The 27894-nt window shown below is 43.8% G+C and overlaps 1 protein-coding gene across 4 annotated transcripts in view; it reads left to right on the top strand.

Annotated features, from left to right (window-relative positions):
- Nucleotides 1-27236, top strand: part of PRKCQ (protein kinase C theta) — a 148625-nt gene extending 121389 nt beyond the window's left edge. For 3 of the 4 annotated variants that reach the window (XM_019933224.3, XM_033852335.2, XM_033852336.2), the window contains 4 exons: nucleotides 2474-2612; nucleotides 8138-8326; nucleotides 24131-24259; nucleotides 26463-27236. In XM_019933224.3, the coding sequence (XP_019788783.1) occupies nucleotides 2474-2612; nucleotides 8138-8326; nucleotides 24131-24259; nucleotides 26463-26618 (613 nt within the window). In that variant the 3' untranslated portion in view covers nucleotides 26619-27236. Of the gene's footprint in view, nucleotides 1-2473; nucleotides 2613-8137; nucleotides 8327-24130; nucleotides 24260-24611; nucleotides 24703-26462 lie in introns of all 4 variants that reach the window. The other variant, XM_073801523.1, reaches the window with a different exon arrangement.
- Nucleotides 27237-27894: the final 658 nt, after the last annotated feature.

Here is a 27894-nt window from a genome sequence, read left to right as displayed (position 1 = left end):
CAGCTCTGGGGAACACCTGCTAGCAGCATTTCTGCACCAAAACAGAACTGCATCCCATGCTCACGTCCTCTGGCTAATTTACTCACAGAAGGTGAGAAAGCAACAAAAGGGAACCATTACTTGGGACTTAGTTGTAGCTGATACTCGCTGGTGGTGAGATGGTCACTGGTTGGGGATGAACTCACTCAGATGGTTATGGAATGACAGCAACACGTGTTACACTCGCGTCAGAGCATCACAGCACAGCAAGTACCAAGCAATACACTTTCCGCCCTCGTGAAGCTTAGAGTGTAACAAAGGAGATAAAACAAATAGTGACGGGACTTTAGGATACGGGTATCGATTACAAGCATCATACAACCACTGAAACCTTTGCTTAAGCAGAAGCTAAGCCTCACTGACAAAGCAGAACCGAGAATGCAAACCCATCAGAACCGAAGTGGCTGCTCTCTCATTGGCTGGGCTGTTCTTCGGGTTCATGCGGCCTCTGTCTCTACTCCTGGCCGAGCCACTTCAGTCTCTTCTTTTACAGGCTGGTTTTCTGTCCCTCCAAGGGCATGGTGGAGGGCGCGCCACAGCAGCCCTATGCATCAGACACCCAGCCGAGACGGACGAGTGCCGTCATGTTGCAGCCTCAGCAAGTTTTCCCCAAGAAGAATCCACTGAGTCAGGCCTCCACCTGTGGCTCAATCAACAGGGGCGGAGGAGACAGAGCTACTTGCCAGGCCCTTTGGGAGCAGAATCTCTGAGAAGGAGATTCTGAGCATCTTCTCTTAGAGGAGGTGCAGAACAAGGCAACAGCAATAGCTCTTCTCTCCCAAGTCGTCTTAGCTCATTAAGGAAGGCAGTGGTAGCCACCGCCCACCACATATCCTAGACTTAAAGGAGTTTTCACAAAGCTCAGAAATTCACGGCAGATCAAGGAAGAGAAAGCTGGGTGTTATATAACCGACTAGAATTCATAAAATGCCACTGACTAAAGTCGATAAAAGTTTAAAGAAACTCATGTCAAGTGTCATTCCTGGATTATCTTTTTAAAAAATCCGTTTCGCAGGTACAGGATGACAGGAAAATGGTATAATGGTAGTTTGTGCGGGGGGGGGGGGGGGGGGCGGGGAAGGACACCTGGAGGTTATAGTTTACAGTGAGTTCCATATTAAGCATCGTTGTGAGGGAGCTTCTAAAATAACTAGTGCAGCCACGGTGCTCAGAGGCAAGAGGACTAGACCAGAAGCTCAGGGTGCCACCGCCATCTGCACCTGTGAGATCACGTGCCCGGAAGACACCGCTTTCATTCTGAGAACCATCTTTGAAGAAGAAAATGGACAAATTCGAGATACGTGCAGGGTAGGGGCCGGAATGTTGCAGAGTCTGAATACCATGCTGTGTGGAGGAGTAAAGGTCCTCAACTTGGTCAAGGAAAGACAAGAGAAAGCTTGGTGTCACTTTGCAAATATCCAGGCGGTCACGTGTGGTAAACAGGCCAACAGGTAAAGTCACAGGTAGGCATAGTTTGGCCCGTGTTTTTAAAATCGTGTCACCGCTTACACATCCCTAAAAAATGAAGTCGGCTGCCTTACAAGGATACTGGTTCTCTGAGGACAGAGGAAGTCATTGACACGGTGTTCTGGTAGCAGATGGATTCTGATTCTAGAATTAATCTGGGTTAGGGACATCTTTCCTTAATTGGTCTTCGAATTAGGTGCAGGATAATTTATCCACAAACACAGATACTTAGAGAATGGCATAAAATGAGTATATTTCTAGGCCTTTCTTCCTTTTCCGTTACCCCCAGGAAAGGTACTGGGATTAAGAGCCTCAGGTCTGTGTCTTGTCCATGGTATATTAGCTGTACTCCTTGGCAAGTCAGAAAGGGGAATCGGTAGCAGCCAGCCATTCCCTTGAAGAGTCAGTTTTATCTACACCCCTACCTTGGACGGAAGTGGATGGGTGTACGTGTTGTGTAGTACTGAATACCACCCTACACCAGACACGTCACCAAACACAGCCCCCACGACGTTTCATCACCAGCGTATTCCTTTCCATCCAGGCTTTGTTTCTTGAGGGCCCCTCTTAACACTGAGGGATGCTACCTTGCAGAGATAGCGCATGACCTTTATGTGGCCCCATCTCGGCACCTGCTCCGCCAATCATACATGAACTATGAAGGGAGCTCTGGAGATGGGCCACGTATTGATACAGAAGATACAGAACTCGGTCAGAGCCAGGCCCAGAGAAAGCCGACCTGGACCACGAGGGGCTGAACTGTACGTCCAGTCCTGGGCAAGAGACGCTGGTCAAGGAGGAAACACCAAGGACGAGAAGCAGTGACCCTGGAGGAGACAGGAGGACCAGCAAAGTACCTACTCATTGCCCTTCAGGCTGTGACGGGACGTGCAAGCCCTCATCACAGGGCAAGTCCATGTTAACAAAACCGTGTGTTATTAAAGTGCGAATCTGATTTGTTTTTCAGGGACCTGAAGCTTGATAACATCCTGTTAGACAAAGATGGACACATCAAAATAGCGGACTTTGGGATGTGCAAGGAGAACATGCTGGGGGACGCCAGGACCAACACCTTCTGCGGGACCCCCGACTACATCGCCCCGGAGGTAGGACGCGCCGCTCTGCACCCACCCGTACAACTCCGCCTCCCCGGGGCCAGCACCACTGCTTCCTTCTCCCCTGAAAATGAGAAGACCTTAAACTATTTTCGTTCAGGATGTGTATTTGCTTTTCGGAGTATTTGACAAATGCAGCTGCACCTAGGCGCCGCTAGTGTCGCACTGGGCGCGGTACCCGCGCTAACTCCTGCACCTCGCCAAGGCGTGAGGGACCCAGCAGGCCCTTCCCATCCTGGCTCTCCCACCCCAGCCTTAAAATATAGTCACTCTGCTCAGACCAAGCAGAAGAAGCAACTGGTGAAGAGCCAGGCGGACGCTGAACAGGCATCTACCTAAGTCCAGGGGTTTCATTGTGGGGCCAGAAAAACCTAAATTGTGGTTTCCAAGCTGCTACTGTGTGAGCCTGGAGAGGTCCCACTTCTCTCTCCTGTTCCTGGGTCCCATGGGAGAGCCTATGAAAGTTTAAAAACAGCAACAGAGAAAACAAAATAAGCCGTTGCGCTCATATTCTGAGCCCCTGGAAGATCAGAGTTTGCTCAGAAGGCCTCCATCAACGCCAGCTGCCCACCCCAGGGAGACGAGACACTGCCTTTCCCCCTTGGTCCTTCCCGCAGCACAAACTTATCGCGGCTTTTCTATCTTTGGGTCTCTCTGAACTACTGGGTGATTGCTCTAAAGTCAGAGGCTGTTTCTTATTCGCTTTCTAAAAACTTTCTTTTGAAAGAATTATAAATTCACAAGAAGTTGCCAAAAATAGTACAGAAATGTCACCCATATCTACCCTTCCCCTACTGGTTCCAGCTTACGTAACTATGGTACAGTATCAGAACCAGGACACGGATGTTGTTACAAGGCGTGTAAAGTTTTGCCCCACTTATCGTATGTGTAGATCCGTGTGATCTTATCCACTTTTATATCCAAGGACAGAGCTCAAGGCTCGGCACATTAAGGTGCTAATAGATAGCTTTTCAAAGAGTGAATGAACAACTACTGATAAGTGTGTGAGTGGTGACGGCTGTCTGATGGATAGACAGCGATGGGCCTCGGGTTTCCTGGGCAAAACAAATTCAGCAGCAGATCCCTGTCATGGCCAAAGTAACTGTCGCATCCTCAGTCTAAGAAACAGGAGACTCTGCCCTGTACGTATGTACTTAGCTTAGATTTCCCCTTGTTTAAATTCAAGCTTGGCCTCTGGTCAGCAAGAAATCATGGCTTTTACCTATGCTGTCTATACACGCCTTATGCCAAACCCTTTCCCAGGCAATCCTTCCTTCCCAATTCTGTTTCCTTTGGCATCTTCCAGAATTTACCTTCAGAGACTGGCTTCTCTCTGCAACTCCAATCTCATTCTCTCATCTTCAAGCCTGCTTGTCTTCACACAATTCCACCCTGGTCCTTTGTTCTCTCTGTACCTTCTCCATGAACAGCTGTATCTATGACTATGATTTCAACTCCCAAATCAGTATGACCAGCCCAAACTTCTTGCTTCAGACCTGTATGTCTGTTTTTCTGCAGAGATCTCCAACTCACTGTCACAGGCCGTTCGATCATAACAGATCCCAAACCCACTCTCTGTTGAAATTGCCCCCCCACACACATGCACACACCCTTCTCCTTTATCCCTTTCTGGATGAGTGACATACACATCCATCCGTCCAGTCCCCTAGAGCCAGAAAACTGGAATCCTCCAAGTCTTCTCCTTCCTTCTTACCCCTCCCAAATCCAAACACCAAGACCTTCTAAATACAGACCTCAGGGGTTCACACATCTGTTTTCATGCCTCCCCAGTCTCGTGATTGTACTAAGAATCGCCCTTCTTTTTTGATCCTCAAAATGAATCCCTTTGGGGATTAAATCAAGCTTCTCCAATCCCGCCCCATCTTCCAGTTGCTGCCCTGGTCCAGGCCCTCAGCACCTCTGGTCTGGATCCTGGTGATACCTTTTGACCCAGACTTTCCTCTCTACGACCACCCAACTGCCAATGCATCATCTTTACATATTTTCAAACTTTCTGATCATGCTCCCTCATCAGTTAAAAAGCATCCCCGGCACATGTATATTTCTTATACATTATCACCAACTAATGTAGTCTGTTATCAAACATGCAGAAAAAGGAACAGGCTGAACTCAAGATGAAATAAAGTTTTAAATAACTAAGTTGCATTCTATTAATAGTACATGTTATGCTTTATTAAAATAATGAGGCTAAATAACTTTGTAAAATCTTGGTTTAACCCTTTATGATTCTGCCACTCAAAAGTCTGCTTGGTTTCTTTCAATTGCTGGTTTTATTGGCTCATAGCCGAGCAAGAGCCCTCACAAAGGCACACTGGAAGACAGATGCTACAGTGTGTACGTAAGGCAAGGTTCGTGGCTGGAGAGAGTGGATCTAAGTCCAGAATGCACGACAGTGTTTTCTGATTTAGCCAGCTTCCTGTCACAACTAACGAAACGGTCACGGTTTTTAGCTTCGTTATAACGTGACAAAGAGCTGGTACTAGGAGGACGGAAGATCTCTGCACTTGCCGTTTACTACTCTGCATCGTTAGCATGGTCTTCAATCCAAGTCTCCTTTGCAGATCACTTTTTAAGGACGTTCCATTTTGCGAAAATGAGTTTAGTTCAAACAGAACCCACCGATCCCCTTAACTGGGCATGCAACGCAAATGACGCACCTTAGGATAAGAAGTAATCGTAATAGTGGCGCACCTTACGATGTGCCGAAGACGAATGCTCTAGCCAATCCACCACCAACTCCTCCCGAGATGAGGCTTCCCGTTCCTCCCTTGGAAAACCTAGTCACTGGTCAAATTTCTAAATGAGGGCATCAGTGCCACTACTGGAATTTTTTAAACTCGAATAAATACAAGTTCTAATATTTTCTTCCCGTATCTCGGCGTTACGCCGTCTGGGTGCTCCCTGGGGTGCATGCCCTGTTCTGAGGGCCGCTGTTCCACCACGTCACCAGATCTACCTCTCTAACGGGAAGACCTGTCACGCCACGCCTTTAAAAATATTCAGGAAGTCCCCACTGTCAGCTGGGTACAAGCCAAAACCCCAAGAGAAGGTCCTTAATATGTCCTGAGACATCCGTTTCCTTCTCTCTCATATCCCTTAGCCGTGCCCTCGGAATCCTTGGTCTGATTTACTCCCACCTCCAAAGTCATCTTCTCCCTGAAGGTGCCTCTGGCTTCTTGGAATAATCAGTTGTTTCCTCCTCTGTGCTACCACAGCCCATGTGTAATCCCATTTGCCAGTAAACTGAATTTCTCACAGCTAAAGACCATGATTTATCCACCTTAGTGTCTAGTCTCCTCCTCCACAGCTCAGAGCACCCATCACCTGTTCCGTGAATGACCACACCAAGACATGCACCCCAAATGCCCATCTCTGAACATATGCTGGAGATGGGGCCTTTTGTCTCTAGCCTCTCCCTTTCCCATCAAAATCCCACCCATTTTCCAAAGCTCCACTCACATCATCTCCGTTGCGAAGCTTTTCCTTTATCTCACTCACTGACCCATTGCCCTCTCCCCGGGGACCTCAATGATATGGGCGGAGGGCCCGAAACACAAAAAACAAGTGCATTCAGGGCAGCCTCAGGAACGATGCATGAAAAAGCAGACTGTGCTCCCTCAAACCAGGGAATAGCCTCACCAGCCCACGTCTCCCGAGACCTTCCCCAGAGCTCTGTGGTTCCCTATGTCATGGTTATAGGACCGAGGGTCTAACGTATAATTGGAGGTCCACGCTCATTTTGACAAAGAATAGAAAATAGTTAAACAGGGAGACACCCTACTTTCCAACATCTACTAGCCACTTAGTAAGTCCAGGTGGAATTTCAGTAGCTAGAAGCAGCTCCCTGGAGAAAGCAGGAGTCACTCGGAAACCAGAGCCATAGAGGCATTGGTGGTCACTTGGTTTCTAAGGACCCTTTCCCCCCTGTGCACATCATGTCGTGAGCCATGTACAGACCTCAGATCACTGGCTCCAAGAGGTGGATGGAACTGTAGCTTTCTCTTACTCTAAGAGAGAAAGAGGGACTCTGACGTGAAGTGGTAACGTCATTATCATCTGAATTATTTGAGTAAAGATGGGGAGAGAACAGGACAAAAGACAGCATGGCCATAAGAAGGCACCAGGGGCTGAGATAGAAAAAGAGCCACTCCAGCCATTGTTTCTACACCAATTTCTTTTAAAATACAGACTAATTTGAGCATGAATTAGATCGAAGTTTAAATCCTGGAAACATTATAATAGAAAAGGAACATTATGTAGTAAAATCCCAAGAGACCACGGTCCAGAACATAGCTTTCAACCCACTAACCAGGCAACCTTAAAGAAGACACATAACCTCAGTCACCGTCCTTTGTTAAATAGGGATAACGGCACCTACCCCAGAGGTGCTTACAAATAAACACAAAGTATGGGAAACACCCAGTACACCTCAGCAGGCATTTGCAGACATTCTGTTCATACAGTGTATAACTGAGTGTGAATCGGCATTTTGCTTCTTTCTCCTAACTTAAGACTGAAATTCTTTACTAACATCCCCTAGCCTTGGAAGACTTAATTTCCACCTCAGCTGTCTCCTATCCTTCCAAATTTCTTTCCATTAATCCACCGAACGAAATTGCTTACCAAGATGCGATGCTCAGGGCAGCTTCTGGTTGCCTTGGGCTCCCTCTTGTGGCACATCCTGGGAATTGCGTGTGAACCGGGCCCCACTTAAGGCAAACGTACCTGAACTAAGATCGCGCAGTGTGTGCATCTTTATTTTATCATTCTCCCGGGGTCTACTTTTACACTATTCCTTAAGGCTAAGTTTATTTTTTTTTTACTTTAGAATTAACCTCAGTGTTCAAATATTGAGTTAAGGCCGGTAGATAGCATTTTTATACTGGAAGTCCGCAGCAGACTGCAAAATTCTGTTTGCAACTTGATCTTTATTTTCACAAACATCTATCAGCTTGTTATCCTAGTCTCTCTTGGCATAGTCACAAAATTCGACTCTTCGTAACCGTGACTAGTTAGGTTTAAGGGGTGGACTTGGTCAGATGACCCCTTTGGCTGCCTGATTAGCTACAGAACTTTATGCAAAGACTCAAGACCACAGAAGTCCATAAAACACATGGGTTTGATTTAGATATTCACCTCAGAGGCACTGAAGGGCTTAGATACACATCAGCTCTCTTAGGTCTGAAGCTACCACCCATGGGCTCCCATCACAGATAGGAAAATGAAGAGCTGATGGTACAATTTAGTTGTTTTGCTTAAGGCCAGAGGGGGGAAGAAAGATGTTGAAATGCAAAAATGTTGCTTAGCTTTGGTACTGCCCACTTATTTCTATCCAATCATTAACTTCACAAAAGCTACAGTTTTCAGTGTAATCTTTGCTAAAACCATGCACTGTTCTTCATCAGTTATGTCCTGAGTGGCCCTGAAAAGTCCATGCAGGGTTTTCAAGTCAACCTCGTTTCGATTAATTATGTCTCTGCCTTTTGGTCCCACAGATCCTGCTGGGTCAGAAGTACAACCATTCTGTGGACTGGTGGTCCTTTGGCGTCCTTCTCTATGAGATGCTAATAGGTCAGTCACCTTTCCATGGGCAAGATGAAGAGGAACTCTTCCACTCCATCCGCATGGACAGCCCCTTTTACCCACGATGGCTCGAGAAGGAGGCTAAGGACCTTTTAGTGCAGGTAAGACGTGAAGTCAAGGAGACCTTCATATGATTAGTATTAGGTTTTCTGATCAGTGCTCCCATTCATTTCTAAATTCTGATTTATACATTGTAAACAGTAATTGTGTCAAAAAAGATTTAAAGAGGATGCTCACCATCTGTTTTAACTGAGGCACCAATAGGATGAACATTAGAAATCAAAACGAGCATAAGATAGACCCTCACATGAATAATTTACAAAAGAAATGCCCAGAAACCAGTTCCATGACTCTTGAATGGCCTTGCTTTGAGATGTAATTGGTCTGTTGAACAAACAACTTTGGGCTTAAAATTTGTTTCCCATAGTCCCTATTCAACCTATTCAGTCCACCTGAAACTGTAAAATTCCTAGAAGAAAACATAGACCGTAACTTCATCAGCATCCGTCTTAGCAGTGTCTTCGGGGATCTGACTCCACAAGCAAGGGAAACAAAAGCAAAGATAAACATATGGGACTGCATCAAACTAAAAAGCTTCTGCACAGCAAGTGAAATCATCAGAATGAAAACTCTGTATGGGACAAGATACTTGCAAATCATATATCTGATAAGGGATTAATATCCAAAATATATAAAGAACTCATACAACTCAACAATAAAAACAACCCAATTTTAAAAGGGACAAAAGAGGATCTGAATAAACAATTCTCAGAGACATACAGATGGCTAATAGGCACATGAAAATGTGCTCAAGGTCACGCATCAGGGAAATGCAAATCAAACCCACAATGAGCTATCACCTCACACCTGTGAGAAGGGCTCTTATCAAGAAGAGATAATAAGTGCTGACGAGAAGGTGGAGAAGAGGGAACCCTCCTGCACTGTCGGTGGGAATGTAGGTCAGTAGAGCCACTATGGAAAACAGTATGGAGACTGCTCAGAAAGTTAAGAATAGAACTGCCACACACTCATATGGTATTCGACTTCTGGGTATTTATTCGAAGAACATGAAAACACTAGTTGGAAAAGATCTATGGACCCCTATGTTCATTGCAGCATTATTTACAATAGGCAAGATATGGAAACCACCTAAGTGTTTATCAATGGATGGATAGACGAAAATGTGGTATATATACACAATGGAATATTACTCAGCCATAAAAATGAAATCTTGCCATTTACAACACCATGGATGGCCTAGAGGGTGTTAAAGTTCATGAAATAAGTCAGACAGAGACAAATACCATGTGATTTCACTCATGTGGAATCTAAAAAAAAAAAAAAAACAGGGAACAAACCCAGTAAAATAAAAACAAGCTCATAGATCCAGAGAACAGATTAGTGGTTCCCAGACGACTAGGGGTTGGGGAAGATTGGGCAAAGAATGGGTGAAGGGGGTCAAGGCTGTGGTGATGGATGGTAACCAGACTTCAGTGGTGATTACGCTGTAGTGATTATAGTACTGCACACCTGAAGCTTATCATTAAAAATCTTCCTCTGCCCCTGGATGAAGACTTGGATAGGATGCGTAACTTTCTGCTCACTCTTGGGGAAAAGACAAACTTCTTGTCACTCCTAAGTCATGAAACACTGTCTCAGCTGAGAAATTGAAGCTGTTCAGTCCAAGATGTAAGTCGTCATACCAGTCTTAACTCAAAAGACTCCCACTCCCTTTCCTCTGGCCAAGTTCATGGCTGGCAGCCACTCGCCTTGGAGAAGGGAGTACGGTCAGAGTGTGTCTACCGCATGTATGTTCTCTTCCTCTCCAGCTCTTGGGTTTCTGTTTCAGACCAAACACACAGAGAGGCTGGAGGGATTATAAGGAGAAAGGACTGCTCTTATATGGCTGAGGAGCTCCCTGCTCTTTGAACCTGGTGGGTTTTAAAGCCAAGGCTTTGGGACCTCCCTGGTGGTCCAGTGGTTATGACTCAGCACTTTTCACTGTCGTGGCCCAGGTTCAATCCCCGGTCAGGGAACTGAGATCCTGAAAGCTGCTCAGCATGGCCAAAAAAATAATAATAAAATAAAGCCAAGGCTTTGTATGGGATTCTAGCAGGTGTTCTGGAAATACCTATAACTGGGAACATTTTTAGCTGAAGCTTTTGACGTAGAGGCTGCTCAATCCATTCCACAGCCCAGCTTCTGTACCAAACTCTAAGCCACCAGCACTCCACCCCGAGACTCATTGCCTGCTGAGTGGGCAATCTCACAGGCAGTCCTTCAGATGGACGCAGACCAGCTCTCCTGCCGTGTTCCCTACCTGCATCCATGGGAAACACTGATGTATTTTTCATCCTGAATCCTTGACTGTTACCATCTTAGCAGGAATCTCCAGAATTTACCAGCAAAGCTGGAGTCACACACCGCCCGTGATAACCCAGGATCGATTAAGAACTGGCACCCAGAGCTACAGATGTAAACCAGACTCCAAGAATCACTAGCCATAAACCAGGAGCTCCCGGGGCGAACTAACACAGAGGAAGCACCTGAAAGCCATCATTAAAGATTTCAGAGGAAGCACCTGAAAGCCATCATTAACGATTTACACTTTAAGTCCCAGTTTACCTTTTTTGAAGATGCAAAATGCCATCTACAGTGTGATTGTAACAAGTTGTAAAAAAAAAACCCCAAAAAACTCATGCTAATTACATATCATAGTAAGCACCTACATTTATTGAGCTGTCCCAGCAACTATGTGGATCAAAAAGACCTACAAATGTTACCAAGGCCCAGAAAATCTAAAGTGAACCGAGAATGCAGGCGTTTTGAACAAAACAGGGTTTTGATTTGTGGCAACTCATATCAGCTGGCTAAAAAAAGTCATTTAGGGAAATAATTTTTAGCCCTGCTCTTCTCACAGTGAAAAGGGGGCTAGGATAAGATCTTTCAACATCAGACGCTATCAATGAATTTTAAATCCAAACTTATAAGATTACCCAGCCCATCTTTTTTCTCATGAAGAACTCAAAATTCAATTTAAAGGGCATAATACACTTCTACCTCTCTCATACAGCTATCAGCTTGTCTAGGGTTATCTGAAATGTTGCAGCAACTGTGGACTTCTCCCTAAAGAATCAAGATCTTGAATCTGAAGTGCTGACAAAGCCCCAGGAGGAGACCCAGCCCAAGGCTGATGGTATTTAAAAATCTGAGCCAGTACCCCTCAGCTTTCACTTTCCAATTGATCCGAACAAGCAATAAACTTAGAAAACTCCACAAACAGCCAATTAAATTCACTTTTAGTGACTGGACAAAACATCTATAAAATGAAAGCTAATTTAATAATTAACCAGTTTTAAAAAAGAGAGGACAAGAGTAAAAATAAGTTAGCAGGATGGGAACTTAAAACAATTTTGCTTTCCATAAGGGCAACTTCAGGCATTGTTACAGTTGCTATGTTTCTTTTAACTGGCTCTTGGAAGGATTTAATTGAGGTATGTTAGTTGGCTCTAGCTGCCATAACACAAAATATCATAGACTGGGCGGCTTGGACAACAGAAATTTGTTTACTCACAGTTCTGGAGCCTGGAAGTCCAAGATCCAGGCCCAGCAGGGTGGGTTTCTGGTGAGAGTCCTCCTGGCTTGCATACGGCTGCTTTCTGGTGTGAAAGCTCTGGCGTCTGCTCAATCCATGGCATGAAGGCTGCACTCAGAAGGCCTGGGCCATCAAAACTCACTGGTAAAAGGAAACGAGGAGAAAGCTTGGGGAGCCTGGAGGCCCTGCAGCCGCCATTGCAACCGACCTTTACCGTAATGCTGAACAGCTGTGCCTCCCAAACCCGGCTCCTCCCAGCTCAGCAAAGGGAGAACACCTGGCAAGGATGTGGTGGAGGCTTAACTGGGTCCAGGTGAAGGTAATGGAAATAAGTTCAGGGAAAGACGCTGGGAGTGGTGGTTTCCAAAGGAGAGGGAGACTGGGGAGGAGGAAAGGATTTCTTCCAGTTGGAGGAGAAAAGTTGCACAGTTGTGTGTGTGGAATATTATGCAGCCATTAAAAGGATGGAACTATGGACTCATACAGCAACTTGGATCACAAGGGCATTAAGCAGAGTGGAAAAAAAAAAAAGCCAATCTCAAAAGGTCACATACCGTATGAGTCCACATATGTATTAACACTCTTGAAAGGACAACACTGTGGAGATGGAAAGCAGATCAGTGGTTGCCGGGGGTCAGGGGTCAGGGGTCATGGAGGCAGGGGAATGACTGTAACGGGGACCCCAAGGGAGACCTTTGTGGTGATAAGACTCTTCTGTATCCTTTTTGTCCTGGTGGTTACCCAGGCCTACACATGGGATAAAATGACACAGAACAAGACACACACAGTGTACTGGTTTTGATATTGTGCTATCACCATATATGATGGAAGCATTAGGGGAAACTAGGTAAAAGGTACACAGGGCATCTCTGTACTATCTTGTCAACTTCCTGTGAATCTATATGTATGGTCTGAATGTTTGTGTCACCCCCAGAAAATCATATGTTGAAGTCTTCTAACCCCCAATGTGATGGTTATAGGAGGTGAGGCCTTTTGGTGGTAATTAGGTGTAGATGAGGTTAAGAGGGTGGGGCCCCCATGATGGGATTAATGCCCTTATAAAAAGAGGGAGAGAGAGAGATCTCTCCCTCCAAACACATGCACCAAGAAAAGGTTTTTACTAACCTCTGCCCACCAGAGCAAAAGCCAGCTCTACCCACCACCAGTCCCTCCAATCAGGAAACTTCCACAAGCCTCATCCACCAGAGGGCAGACAACAGAAGCAAGAAGAACTACAATCCTGCAGCCTGTGGAACAAAAACTACATTCACAGAAAGATAGACAAGATGAAAAGGCAGAGGGCTATGTACCAGATGAAGGAACAAGATAAAACCCCAGAAAAACAACTAAATGAAATGGAGATAGGCAATCTTCCAGAAAAAGAATTCAGAATAATGATAGTGAAGATGATCCAGGACCTCAGAAAAAGAATGGAGGCAAAGATCAAGAAGATGCAAGAAATGGTTAACAAAGATCTAGAAGAACTGCAGAACAAACAAACAGAGATGAACAATACAATAACTGAAAGACACACTAGAAGGAATCAATAGCAGAATAACTGAAGCAGAAGAATGGATATGTGACCTGGAAGATAGAATGGTGGAATTCACTTCTGCAGAACAGAATAAAGAAAAAAGAATGGAAAGAAATGAAGACAGCCTAAGAGACCTCTGGGACAACATTAAACGCAACAGCATTTGCATTATAGCGGTCCCAGAAGGAGAAGAGAGAGAGAAAGGACCCGAGAAAACATTTGAAGAGATTATAGTCGAAAATTTCCCTAACATGGGAAAGAAAATAGCCACCCAAGTCCAGGAAGTGCAGAGAATCCCATACAGGATAAACCCAAGGAGAAACACACCGAGACACGTAGTAATCAAATTGGCAAAAATTAAAGACAGAAAAATTAGTGAAAGCAGCAAAGGAAAAAATGACAAATAACATACAAGGGAACTCCCATAAGGTTAACAGCTGATTTCTCAGCAGAAACTCTACAAGCCAGAAGGGAGTGGCATGATATACTTAAAGTGATGAAAGGAAAGAACCTACAACCAAGATTACTCTACCAGGCAAGGATCTCATTCAGATTCGATGGAGAAATCAAAAGCTTTACAGACAAGCAAAAGCTAAGAGAATTCAGCACCACCAAACCAGCCCTACAACAAGTGCTAAAGGAACTTCTCTAAGTGGGAAACACAAGAGAAGAAAAGGACCTACAAAAACAAACCTGTAATAATTAAGAAAATGATAATAGGAACATACATATCGATAATTACCTTAAACGTGCATGGATTAAATGCTCCAACCAAAAGACACAGGCTCACTGAATGGATACAAAAACAAGGCCCATATATATGCCGTCTACAAGAGACCCACTTCAGACCTAGGGACACATACAGACTGAAAGTGAGGGGATGGAAAAAGATATTCCATGCAAATGCAAATCAAAAGAAAGCTGGAGTAGCAATACTCATATCAGATAAAATAGACTTTAAAATAAAGAATGTTACAAGACACAAGGAAGGACACTACATAATGATCAAGGGATCAATCCAAGAGGAAGATATAACAATTATAAATACATATGCACCCAACACAGGAACACCTCAATACATAAGGCAACTGCTAACAGCTCTAAAAGAGGAAATCGACAGTAACACAATAATAGTGGGGGACTTTAACACCCCACTTACACCAATGGAGAGATCATCCAAACAGAAAACAAATAAGGAAACACAAGCTTTAAATGACACAATCACAAATAGATTTAATTGATATTTATAGGACATTCCATCCAAAAACAGCAGATTACACTTTCTTAAGTGCACACAGAACATTTTCCAGGATAGATCACATCTTGGGTCACAAATCAAGCCTCAGTAAATTTAAGAAAATTGAAATCATATCAACCATCTTTTCTGACCACAACACTATGAGATTAGAAATCAATTACAGGGAAAAGACCTGGAAAAAACACAAACACAAGGAGGCTAAACAATACGTTACTAAATAACAAAGAGATCACTGAAGAAATCAAAGTGGAAATAAAAAAATAGCTAGAGACAAATGACAATGAAAACACAATGATCCAAAACCTATGGGATGCAGCAAAAGCAGTTATAAGAGGGAAGTTTATAGCTATACAAGCCTACCGCAAGAAACAAGAAAAATCTCAAACGAACAATCTAACGTTACACCCAAAGGAACTAGAGAAAGAAGAAAAAACAAAACCCGAAGTTAGCAGAAGGAAAGAAATCATAAAGATCAGAGCAGAAATACATGAAACAGAAACAAAGAAAATAGCAAACATCAATAAAACTAAAAGCTGGTTCTTTGAGACAATAAACAAAATTGATAAACCATTAGCCAGACTCATCAAGAAAAAGAGGGAGAGGACTCAAATCAATAAAACTAGAAATGAAAAAGGAGAATTTACAACGGACACTGTAGAAATACAAAGCATCCGAAGAGACTACTTCAGGCAACTCTATGCCAATAAAATGGACAACCTGAAAGAAATGGACAAATTCTTGAAAAGGTATAAACTTCCAAGACTGAACCAGGAAGAAATAGAAAATAGGAACAGACCAATCACAAGTAATGAAATTGAAACTGTGATTAAAAATCTTCCAACAGGGCTTCCCTGGTGGCGCAGTGGTTGAGAGTCCGCCTGCCAATGCAGGGGACGTGGGTTCATGCCCCGGACTGGGGAGATCCCACGTGCCGTGGAGCAGCTGGGTCCGTGAGCCATGGCCACTGAGCCTGTGCGTCCGATGCCTGGGCTCCGCAACAGAAGAGGCCACAACAGTGAGAGGCCCGCGTATGGCAAAAAAAAAAAAAAAAAAAAAATTCTTCCACCAAACGAAAGTCCAGGACCAGATGGCTTCACAGGTGAATTTTATCAAACATTTAGAGAAGAGTTAACACCCATCCTTCTCAAACTCCTCCAAAAAATTGCAAAGGAAGGAACACTCCCAAACTCATTCTATGAGGCCACCATCACCCTGATACCAAAACCAGACAAAGACACTACAACAAAAGAAAATTACAGACCAGTATCACTGATGAATATAGATGCAAAAATCCTCAACAAAATACTAGCAAACAGAATCCAACAACACATTAAAAGGATCATACACCATGGTCAAGTGGGATTTATCCCAGAGATGCAAGGATTCTTCAATATATGCAAATCCATCAATGTGATACACCCTATTAAAAAAATTGAAGAATAAAAACCATATGATCATCTCAATAGATGCAGAAAAAGCTTTCGACAAAATTCAACACCCATGTATGATAAAAACTCTCCAGAAAGTGGGCATAGAGGGAACCTACCTCAACATAATAAAGGCCATATACGACAAACGCACAGCAAACATCATTCTCAGTGGTGAAAAACTGAAAGCATTTCCTCTAAGATCAGGAACAAGACAAGGATGTCCACTCTTCCCACTATTATTCAGCATAGTTTTGGAAGTCCTAGCCAGGGCAATCAGAGAAGAAAAAGAAATAAAAGGCATACAGATTGGGAAAGAAGAAGTAAAACTGTCACTGTTTGCAGATGACATTATACTATACATAGAGAATCCTAAAGATGCTACCAGAAAACTACTAGAGCTAATCAATGAATTTGGTAAAGTAGCAGGATACAAAATTAATGCACAGAAATCTCTGGCATTCCTATACACTAATGATGAAAAATCTGAAAGAGAAATTAAGGAAACACTCCCATTTACCATTGCAACAAAAAGAATAAAATACCTAGGAATAAACTTACCTAGGGAGACAAATACCTGTATGCACAAACTATAAGACACTGATGAAAGAAATTAAAAGATGATACCAAAATATGGAGAGATATACCATGTTCTTGGATTGGAAGAATCAATATTGTGAAAATGACTATACTACCCAAAGCAATCTACAGATTCAATGTCATCCCTATCAAATTACCAATGGCAGTTTTTACAGAACTAGAACACAAAATCTTAAAATTTGTATGGAGACACAAGAGACCCCGAAGAGCCAAAGCAGTCTTGAGGGAAAAAAAAATGGAGCTGGAGGAATTAGACTCCCTGACTTCAGACTATACTACAAAGCAACAGTAATCAAGACAACATAGTACTGGCACAAAAACAGAAACATAGATCAATGGAACAGGATAGAAAGTCCAGAGATAAACCCACACACCTATGGTCAACTAACCTATGACAAAGGAGGCAAGGATATACAATGGAGAAAAGACAGCCTCTTCAATAAGTGGTGCTGGGAAAACTGGACAGCTACATGTAAAAGAAAGAAATTAGAACACTCCCTAACACCATACACAAAAATAAACTCAAAATGGATTAGAGACCTAAATGTAAGACCAGGCACTATAAAGCTCTTAGAGGAAAACATAGGAAGAACACTCTTTGACATAAATCACAGCAAGATATTTTTTGATCCACCTCTTAGAATAATGGAAGTAAGAACAAAAATAAACAAGTGGGACCTAATGAAACTTAAAAGCTTTTGCACAGCAAAGGAAACTACAAACAAGACGAAAAGACAACCCTCAGAATGGGAGAAAATATTTGCAAACGAATCATCAGACAAAGGATTAATCTCCAAAATATATAAACAGCTCATGCAGCTCAATATTGAAGAAACAAACAACCCAATCCAAAAATGGGCAGAAGACCTAAATAGACATTTCTCCAAAGAAGACATACAGATGGCCACGAAGCACATGAAAAGCTGCTCAACATCACTAATTATTAGAGAAATGCAAATCAAAACTACAATGAGGTATCACCTCACACCAGTTAGAATGGGCATCTTCAGAAAATCTACATACAACAAATGCTGGAGAGGGTGTAGAGAAAAGGGAATCCTCTCGCACTGTTGGTGGGAATGTAAATTGATACAGCCACTATGGAGAGCAGTATGGAGGTTCCTTAAAGAACTAAAAATAAAACTACCATACGAACCAGCAATCCCACTACTGGGCATATACCCTGAGAAAACCATAATTCAAAAAGACACATTCACCCCAATGTTCATTGCAGCACTATTTACAATAGCCAGGACATGGAAGCAACCTAAATGCCCATCGACAGATGAATGGATAAAGAAGATGTGGTACATATATACAATGGAATATTACTCAGCCATCAAAAGGAACGAAATTGGGTCATTTGTAGAGACGTGGATGGATCTAGAGACTGTCATACAGAGTGCAGTAAGTCAGAAAGAGAAAAACAAATATCATATTTTAACACATATATGTGGAACCTAGAAAATGGTACAGATGAACTGGTTTGCAGAGCAGAAATAGAGACACAGATGTAGAGAACAAACGCATGGACACCAAGGGGGGAAAGCCGCAGTGGGGAGGTGTGATGAATTGGGAGATTGGGATTGACATGTATACACTGAAGTGTATAAAATGTATGACTAGGGCTTCCCTGGTGGCGCAGTGGTTGAGAGTCTGCCTGCCGATGCAGGGGACACGGGTTCGTACCCCGGTCCGGGAAGATCCCACATGCCACGGAGCGGCTGCGCCCGTGAGCCATGGCCGCTGAGCCTGTGCGTCCGGAGCCTGTGCTCCGCAACGGGAGAGGCCACAACAGTGAGAGGCCCGCATACCGCAAAAAAAAAAAAAAAAAAAAAAAGTATGACTAATAAGAAAACAAATCAGTAAATAAATAAACATAAGAATAAATAAATAAAAAAGAAAAGGCCATGTGAGCACTGAGCAAGAAGACGGCCATCTACTAGCCGGGGAGAGACGCCTCACCAGAAACCGACCACGTCAGCACCTAGATCCTGGACTTCTCACCCCCAGATCCTGGACTTCTCATCCCCAGAGCCATGAGAAATAAATGTGTGCTCTGTAAACCTCCCAGTCTCAGCCCAAGCAGACTGAGACACTGTAATTATTTCAAAATAAAAAGTTGAAAACCAAAACTACATCTAAGGCTAAATTCCAGCAAATACGAAAAAAACAACAAAAAAGAGAGAGTCAGCTGCAGTTTCAGTGGCAGGAAGAAGATTTGCTGTGAGAGTAGAAAGTGAATTTGGTGACTGGAGCAGAGACCGAGACAGTTAAGGATAAAGACGGTGAAGAAAAAGGACTCGCTGGTGAAAGAGCGAGTCCTCTTCCCCGTGGAAGAGTCTGGGCTTATTCTTTCTCCTGTGAGTTAATAAAAATTCTCTGTTCTTGTCCATGAAGAAGACAGCTGTCTGTTTTCCAGGAGCTGGGCTGATAAAAATTCGTGGCCACCCGGCAATGTGCTGGTTGTGAGACTGGCTTCTAGTTGCCCCTGTGCCTCTTGTGCTCTGATTTTAATCCAACAGCCCCCACAGCCCTGAGCTCCCTTTTCTGCAAAAATCAAAGGTGATCTATCATTTCTAGAGAAACCTCTTCTAGGGAATTTTACATAATGTTCTGAAAGCCAGAAGTAACGGGTCCTCTGGAAATGCTAAGCAAAGAGTATTCAGCGGCCTCTGTAACAGCAGTGGTGTCAGTACCAGACTTCAACCTCTTTAGCCCTCAAAGGGCATGGACGCACGTAGCGCGCTGAACACATGCACATCACGAGAGGCTGTGCTCCGTCCAGAATTACAGGTGGAAAGGAAACAGTCGACAAAACGAAACGACGGCCTACCAGATGGGGGAAGATATTTGCAAATTGTTTGACCCATGAGAGATTAATATCCAGCATGTATAAACAGCTCATACAACTTAACATCAAAAACAACAAAACAAAACCAAATAAAAAGAACCAACCCGGTTAAAAAAACGGGCAGAAGACATTTTCCAAAGAGGAAATGAGGATGGCCAACAAGCACATTCAAAGAATGTGCTAATCAAGGAACTACAAATCAAACTAATCAAGGAACTGCAGATCAAAACCACAATGAGATATCGCCTCACACCTGTCAGAATGGCCATCATCAAAAAGAACACAAATAACACATGTTGGCGAACATGGAGAAAAAGGAGCTCTAGTAGACTGTTGGTGGGAACGTAAATGGGTGCAGCTACTGTGGAAAACAGTATGGAGGTTTCTCAAAAAACGAAAAATAGAACTACCACATGAGCCAGCAGTTCCACTCCTGGGTATATATCCGAAAAAAACCAAAAACACGAATTCAAGAAGATACATGCACCCCAGTGTTCATAGCAGCACTATTTACAATAGCTAAGACATGGAAGCAACCTAAGTGTCCATCAATAGATGAATGATAAACAAGATTATATATATATTTTATATATATATATACACACACACACACATGCACAATGGAATACTACTCAGCCATGCAAAAGAATGAAATTTTGCCGTTTGCAACAACATGGATGGACTTGCAGGGCATTATGCTAAGTGAAGTAAGTCAGACAGAGAAAGACAAATACTGTATGATATCATTTATATTTGGAATCTTAAAATTACAAAAAACTATTGAATATAACAAAAAAGAAGCAGAGTCACAGATATAAAGAACAAACTACTGATTACCAGTGGGGAGGGGGTGAGGGAGTGGGAGACACAAACTATCGGTGTAAGATAGACTCAAGGATGTATTGTACAGCACGGGGAATATGGCCAATATTTTGTAATAACTGTAAATGGAAAGTAACCTTTAAAAATTGTATAAAATTTTTTTTTTAATTTTTTTAAAGAATTACAGCTGGGGGCTTCCCTGGTGGTACAGTGGTTGAGAGTCCGCCTGCCAAAGCAGGGGACATGGGTTTGTGCCCCGGTCCGGGAAGATCCCACATGCCGCGGAGCGGCTGGACCTGTGAGCCGTGGCCGTTGAGCCTGCGTGTCCGGAGCCTGTGCTCCGCAACGGGAGAGGCCACAACAGTGAGAGGCCCACATACTGCAAAAAGGAAAAAAAAACAGAATTACAGCTGGGACACTGCTGTCCAGTTGACTATTGTCAAAGACACGCCCCTTTCTTCCTCATTTATTCATCCAGGATGTCCTGTCCATTTGTTTGGAAAATGATGGAAAACGAACGATCGTAAACAGAAATACCTCTCCCTTTTGTAGAAAGAGCCATCTGAAGAGGGACTAAAGAGGGAGGGAGATTCCAGTGGCAGGCGCTGAGCCGGGCGAAGCGGGGGTCCATCCCCAGCAGCCCAGCACTGCTTTCTTGCCCAGATAACCGAATAAATTTAACAAACTCCAGCTGCATCCTGACCATTTATGTCAGAGATGGGCTTTTTCCTGTAAGTGTAAACCACACTTCTGACAGCTTTTATGGACAAAAATCAAGTCTTTCTTTCATGAACATTTATTCCTTCGGTGCAGCCTCCCGGTGGCAGAGACGATGACCTCCCATAAGGTCAACAGGCATCTTCAGGACCAGGGTGTGGGGGGTGATTGGCTGCAGGGCAGAGAAGATAATTCACTCGTCTGTGCAAAACGGGAAAGGATTTTGAGTCTCGAGGCTGGAGATCATATGATCTACTCATTATACATTTTATCTTAAAAAAAATTTTTTTTTAATTTCACAGGTACATATGCCAGGCCCAGGAGGCTCTCTGTCACGATCCTCTTGGAACAAATGCCGCATGTTACTGGGGAAAACTAACAGGAAACCTAGCATGTGCACACTTCTAACCTGATTCCCTGAAGCATTTAATTATAACAACACGAGGCTGGGTTTCGGCTTGTTCATGGGGCACTCGCACCTTCTCTCTAACCTTGCTTCATCAAAATATCCTTAAGAAGTGGAAGTCGAACATTTATCAGGATCATTTCAAGGCAAGGGATGGGGGGCAAGTCACTTATTCCCTCTTCTCCTGAAAGCATCAATCTGCTTTTCCCTCTCTTGACTCTTGCTGGTGTCTGAGTCTATAGGAAAGTGTGCTGTACTGTGAACTTTTCTCTAGGCTGTTCTATATGCTGAAACCAAGAGACTAACAGAAGACAGAGACTTTAAGACACGTAATCTAGAAAAAAAGTAGAAAGACAGCTTACTCATGCATTCAACAAACATTTATTGAGTGTCTGCTTTGTACATGGCACTGGGCTGGATTCTGTAAGAAACAGAAACATAAATGATATCTGCCTGCCAGAGCTTACACTACAGCAGGAAAGACAGTCTTTAAATACACACACACACACACACACACACACACACACACACACACACACACACACACACACACACACACACACACACACACACACACACACACACACACACACACACACACACACACAGTGTGCTAATTTCCTTTAGTGGAAGGGAGGTGTTCTATGGACCACAGAGGAGAGACCATCCAAAACCAGAAGTAGGAAGGGGTTGCTCATCATTTAGGCTCTACTGCTGGCTAGACCCGTGGTCTTAAGCAAGTTACTTAGCTACTCTGAGCCTCGGTTTCTAAAAGCTTTCTGCTTTTAGAATCTGCCTTTAAAGTCAAGATGGTCTCGTTGAGGCCTCTAACACAAGACCTGACTCTCAAGGGACATTGGGTGGGATGAGTGATGTAACCAACCATGTGAATATGACTTGAGGAGAGAGAGCTCACCATGGGTGGAGGTAATCAAAGAAAGCTTCACAGAGAAGAGGGGGTATAAGCTGAATCCTGACAGGTGAGTCAGGATTTAAAGAAGAAGAGGAAGAAATGGGAGTGGATGTGGGGAGAGGGCAACCCTGGCAAGATGGAAATGTCATTGGTGAAGGGCAGAGGTAGGAAAGGCAGATGCGTATGCAATGAGTAGACGTGTCTGGATGGAAGAGACGGTCACAGTGAAATCAGAGGACGAGTGTCAGCACTGCAGAGAGCCCGGAAGACGGGCCTAGGGGTTCAGGGGATGTTAGGACTCACGGGACATAAGGACCACCTTGCCTGACCCTTCATTTTACAGGTGAGGGAACTGAGACTCAGAAAACTTGCCCCAGGCCAAGAGACTGAATGACAGTCTCATGTTATATCCACTATGCAGTGATTTTCTAATGGGGTGCTCTGGAACCCTAAGTTTCCATAGAGGGGCCTCAGTGGCCTCCGTATGAAAAAGGGGAGAGGAAGCTGGGGCCATTCCAACGATTTACCACTTGGATATACTAGGAGGTCGCATGAGGTCTCACTTGGGCTTTTAGAGGAGTCTCCTAATTAAAAAAAAAGAAAGAAAAAAATCTCCACTTTGCTACAGCATGGTAGTGAATTAGTTAGTTAGTGATTATAGACTAGAGCTTTTGAAGATTCTGACTACACATAAGACTGACTCTTCTTATGAGAGGGATAAGCAAGAGGTTCATGCAATATAGATGCACATGGAGGTCCAGTCCCGCCAGAACTTCATGAAAAATCACTGCACTTGACTTGGATTCTGTTTTCAAGACTCAGAGTCTCCATGATACCCTGTAATAAGCAGTTATTTGATACATAAACATCTAGCTGACGTAAGAGAAGAGGTAACTACTCCAGACCCCCAGGACCCGAGACTATTCTAGGACTCTTCTACTTCCTTAAAGCCCGTGACGTGTTTTATTTAAGTTTGAAGAGTTTCCAGGTTTCTTTCCTGTGTTGGCCAACGTTCATTTTGACCTCATGGGGGAAAGTAATAGGAGAGGGGAGCGCACAAAGAGGAAATACATGTGTGATGGGTCAGAGATGATTAAAGATGATTTGAATAAAGTATTAGTGTCCAGCAGGTTTGCAGGAAGGAAGAGTGATTCCGGATACTCAGATGCCTTACAAAATACAAAGCTGATTGTCAGGGGCTAGTTTATGTCACACCTGAAGTGAGCTTTTCTTTAGAGCAAGACTGTAATCCTAAGAAAGCAGCTTTTAAAGAAATCAAACTTGATCGATGGACAGTAAACCAAACAACAAACACACTGGTCACTTCCTTTCTGCTGTTGGCTTCTACAGACCAGGAATTAGCACACACCTCTGTGTGTGTGTGCGGGCGTGTGTGTGTGTATTGTTGTTGTTTTAACCCACAAAACAGCCCTGTGAGGAGGATACTTCCCTCACCTTACTGATGAGGGAACTGACTCTGTAACTTGCCAGGTCCCATGAATAACAACACAGGGCAAAGCTGATTTCAACCCAGGTCTAGATAACTCAAAACATTGCACTTCTAGAGCAAAGCCCAGACTCTGGAATATTCAGTAGACTTGTTGCCGCTGGTTTGACTTGAGTCGATAGTTTATGGTGGTTGGTAGAAAAACAAGGTTCGGAAATCAGGTGGCAAAAGCCGGGCCCTTCTCTTAGTGGAGTCAAGTGCGTGCGGTCCTGCCTCCCAGGGGCCTGGTTCATCCCTTGAGAAGTAACTGCTCCCCTTCTGCTCCCTTTCAGCTCTTCGTAAGAGAACCTGAAAAGCGCCTGGGGGTGAGGGGAGACATCCGCCAGCACCCCTTGTTTCGGGAGATCAATTGGGAAGAGCTGGAAAGGAAGGAGATTGACCCTCCGTTCAGGCCTAAGGTGGTAAGGAGCCTCCGGGGCCCTGTGGTCCTGCCAGCACAGTCCTCACATCACACCCGGGCTGCCGGGGCCTCGACTTCCCACCCACCCTCTGCAGTTCTTGGAAGAAAGTCTTCTTTAATCAGGCTGTTGGGCTGGCGGGGAGGGGGTGTTACTCACTGGCAGAATTTAACCTGTGTGATCAAATGTATTTGTGTGAAGAACGGATCACCACGTGTACATGTCTTAGACTGAACATGTATATGTGGGGATGACCCTCAGATGCCATGTGGAGCTTTGCACAGGGTGTGTCCAGGCTTCAGGGTCACAGTCCGCATGACCCAAACCTCAGTATAAACCCTGCATCCTTTGACAGGAGCTTTGGATCCATGTTTTCTGTGATATTTATGAAAGTTTCTCGGACATTTGTCATCTGTTCATATAACTACAGACCCCAATGGTAACTGGTAGGTGTTTCTTCATTTAAGAAGTAAACTGATACTTAGAAAAAGACTGGTCTTTAAATTCCCATGTATATACCCACCAGCAAGAGCCACCAACCTCCCCGAGAAAAGGCAGAACTTCCTGGGTCACCATAAAATGAAGCAAAGATGAGATGAAAAAAGTTCTGGAGATGGATGGCCCAACGTGAATGTGCTTCACGCCCCTAAACTGTACATTAAAATGGTTAGAATGGTCATTTTTAGGTTATGTGCATTTTACCACAACTTAAAGAGTAAATAATAATTTTTTAAGGAGGACAGCAAAGTGGTGGATTTGCCATCTTTACCCATTCCTGGTGATTCTGGGAATAAGGTAGCAACGACCTGGGTAGCCATGAACCATCTTCGCATGGCGGTGGCACAGGCTCGTGGATTTCAAAGCAGAGCGTTCACTCCAGAAAGTATCTTCTGTTATTAGTCGTGCCAGAAGCAGCCCTGTGCCCCCAGGGCAGGAAGAGTTACTTGTGCTCAACATTTGTCCTAAGCTCTGGAGATGTTCCAAGGGTCCTACCGGCTGGCCTCTAGCACTCTTATTATGCGTAACAGCACCATTGCTACTACATGGGTTAATAATTTGTTTATGATATGATGAATTTTTGCCTTTTTCCAGCTCATCAGAACAACGTCATTCATGTCTCAGCTTCCATGGTAGACTGCAATGGACTCAAGATTTTCCACATAAAAATCAGACATTTCAGCTCTGCTTTCCCTATGCGACAATTCCCAATTCCTCCCGTAGGAAGGCATTTCCCTGACCCGTGGTCTGAGTGGCTGTTTGTAGGCAGAGACCACAGACCACTGGCCTCAGCAGCTCAGGGGCCCCCGTGAGGGTGGGATGGGCCTGGATCTTAGTCACACTCACGTAAGGGTGACATTTGATTACGGCTGCTTTTAATCTTAGAAAGCTGAAGTATACACCATACTGAACAGTATTTATAAATAGGTCTCTTTCTCTGTCATGGGCACCAGTGGACCAGGTGACCAGAAGGGAGCTCACCCCAATCTGTGTTGTCTCTGGAAGACAGTCCAAGATGTTTAATAATAAAATTAATGTGGGATTCTTTTCCCATATAGGCCATTACAGAGTATGAGTCGAGTTCTGTGTGCCACACAGTAGGTCCTTATTAGGAATCTAAAACGGAGTGGATACCTGTATGTGTATGACTGATTCACTTTGCTGTATACCTGAAACTAACACAACGTTGTAAATCAGTTATACTCGAGTAAAAATTTTAAAAATAAAAATAAAAGAATAAAATTAATGTGGGTAGGGGAACCAATGGTAGTGAAGGATACTGATCACCGGGATATATAATCTGCAAAACTCCTGCGATCCTGCGCCCCCTCTGCTCCCACCCCAACCTACCACTCCCCCCCTCCACTGTCCCCTGTAGACTAAAAAGAGAGAGATCAAATTGGGGCTTACCACTTTTTCAAAGGTTGTCAGTCCTGCTTCATGTAAAGTTATTTGAATGTACACATCATGGAATTCCTGTGTACGAATTTAATTACACTACTGATAGGCTGATGAGTCAGGATCTTAGAGATGTTCCATAAAGGCCCTATACAGTCATCTATCAGTATTACTTTCGTTGATTGGCAGGTGCCAACGTTTTCTTATGCAGATTAGAGCCTAGATGACAAAAGCCATGTCTTGAATGAATCATGAATTCAGGGGCTGATTCTCCTCTCTTTTTCTCCCCACCCCTTAAACGCTGGTCAAGAAATCACCGTACGACTGCAGCAATTTCGACAAAGAATTCTTGAATGAAAAGCCCCGGCTGTCATTTGCAGACAGAGCGCTGATCAACAGCATGGACCAGAACATGTTCCAGAACTTTTCCTTCATGAATCCAGGGATGGAGAAGCTGATATCCTGAACTCGCCTCTCCAGACACACGAAGGGATTTGCTTTCTCTCTGTGAACTGGTTCAAGTGACACTTCTTGGGTTCCTTTTCAACTTGGAAAAGAAAAGAAACACTCAACAATAAAGGCTGAGCTCTTTGACCTCCTCACGGACTTTGCATCTGTAGCCAACAATAAAGGCTGAGCCCTTTGACCTCCTCACCGACTTTGCATCTGTAGCAGAAGCCAGCTCTGCTTCACTAATGACGGTGCCCTTTGGATTCTCCCCTGTCATCTCTCACAGCCACTCTTGAAGTTAGGTCCTTCCTTACTGTAGTTATTTACTTGAAGATGGTTCTCCGCACTGTGAAAGATTTGAAAACTTAATTCCACTCTAAGTTACGGCTCTTCACCTGGGCACCAACTGCTGATCAGTGACATACGTGTTGACTCAAGGAGCAGAGTCCAGACTTCTCAAGACTGAAAGTGCACATTGCCTGGCGTAGCACGGGCATCCACTCGGCCGCAGACAAGTAACCACTAACCCATTTTATTCTGTTCACACCTGGGCGAGTGTCAAGGGTAGGGGGTAGGGGAAGCCCTGAACAGGTTCTTATGGGAATTCCTCATAATAAACATGCTTGTAACTTGAGATTTACACATTCATTCATTCTGATTTAGCCATGAAATTCACAGGCAAGAGGAAAGTGGGGAGAGTTCGTGTCATCCACGTGCCAGACGCCTACTCTGGTTGTCTTGTCAAGGTAGAATTAAATTTAGGGTCCAATAGAGTCATTTTACTCCTGCCAATAAAACCTTTCCATCCATCCATTTTCAGTTGATTTCAGTATCAGTGGCAGTTTCTCATCACCATCCTCACATTAGAACAGGAAAAAAAAAATGAAGTGCGTAATTCTTCTAGAGAAAAGATAACCCATCCCTTTATTATACCATTACTGATGATTTGATGACTCCTAAGTCTCTTGAGAGAGACATCCTTCAAGACAAAGACCCATGCATGGTATTTGCAGTGATGTTATTTAATAAGAATTCTAGCTATCCATGTTTAAAATATCTGTGCTGTGTGTATATTTTGATAAAATGTTGTGACTTAATGACAAAGAGGTGCATATGTAAAAATGGAATAAAAAAAAGACAGAAAGATGCCTCTTCATAGTTTAATTCCCTACTTGCCCCTCCCCCTGCTCCAAACTTGGTTCTGTTTTAGTTATCATCAAAATGCAGCTAGAATTAATGTTTTAAATTTTGAGAATCATTAAAAATCCCCAACAGGAGAGAAACTCAGATAA

Source organism: Tursiops truncatus, chromosome 2 (genome assembly GCF_011762595.2).
Source record: "Tursiops truncatus isolate mTurTru1 chromosome 2, mTurTru1.mat.Y, whole genome shotgun sequence".
Lineage (NCBI taxonomy): Eukaryota > Metazoa > Chordata > Mammalia > Artiodactyla > Delphinidae > Tursiops > Tursiops truncatus.
This window is presented reverse-complemented; position numbering and strand designations above follow the sequence as displayed.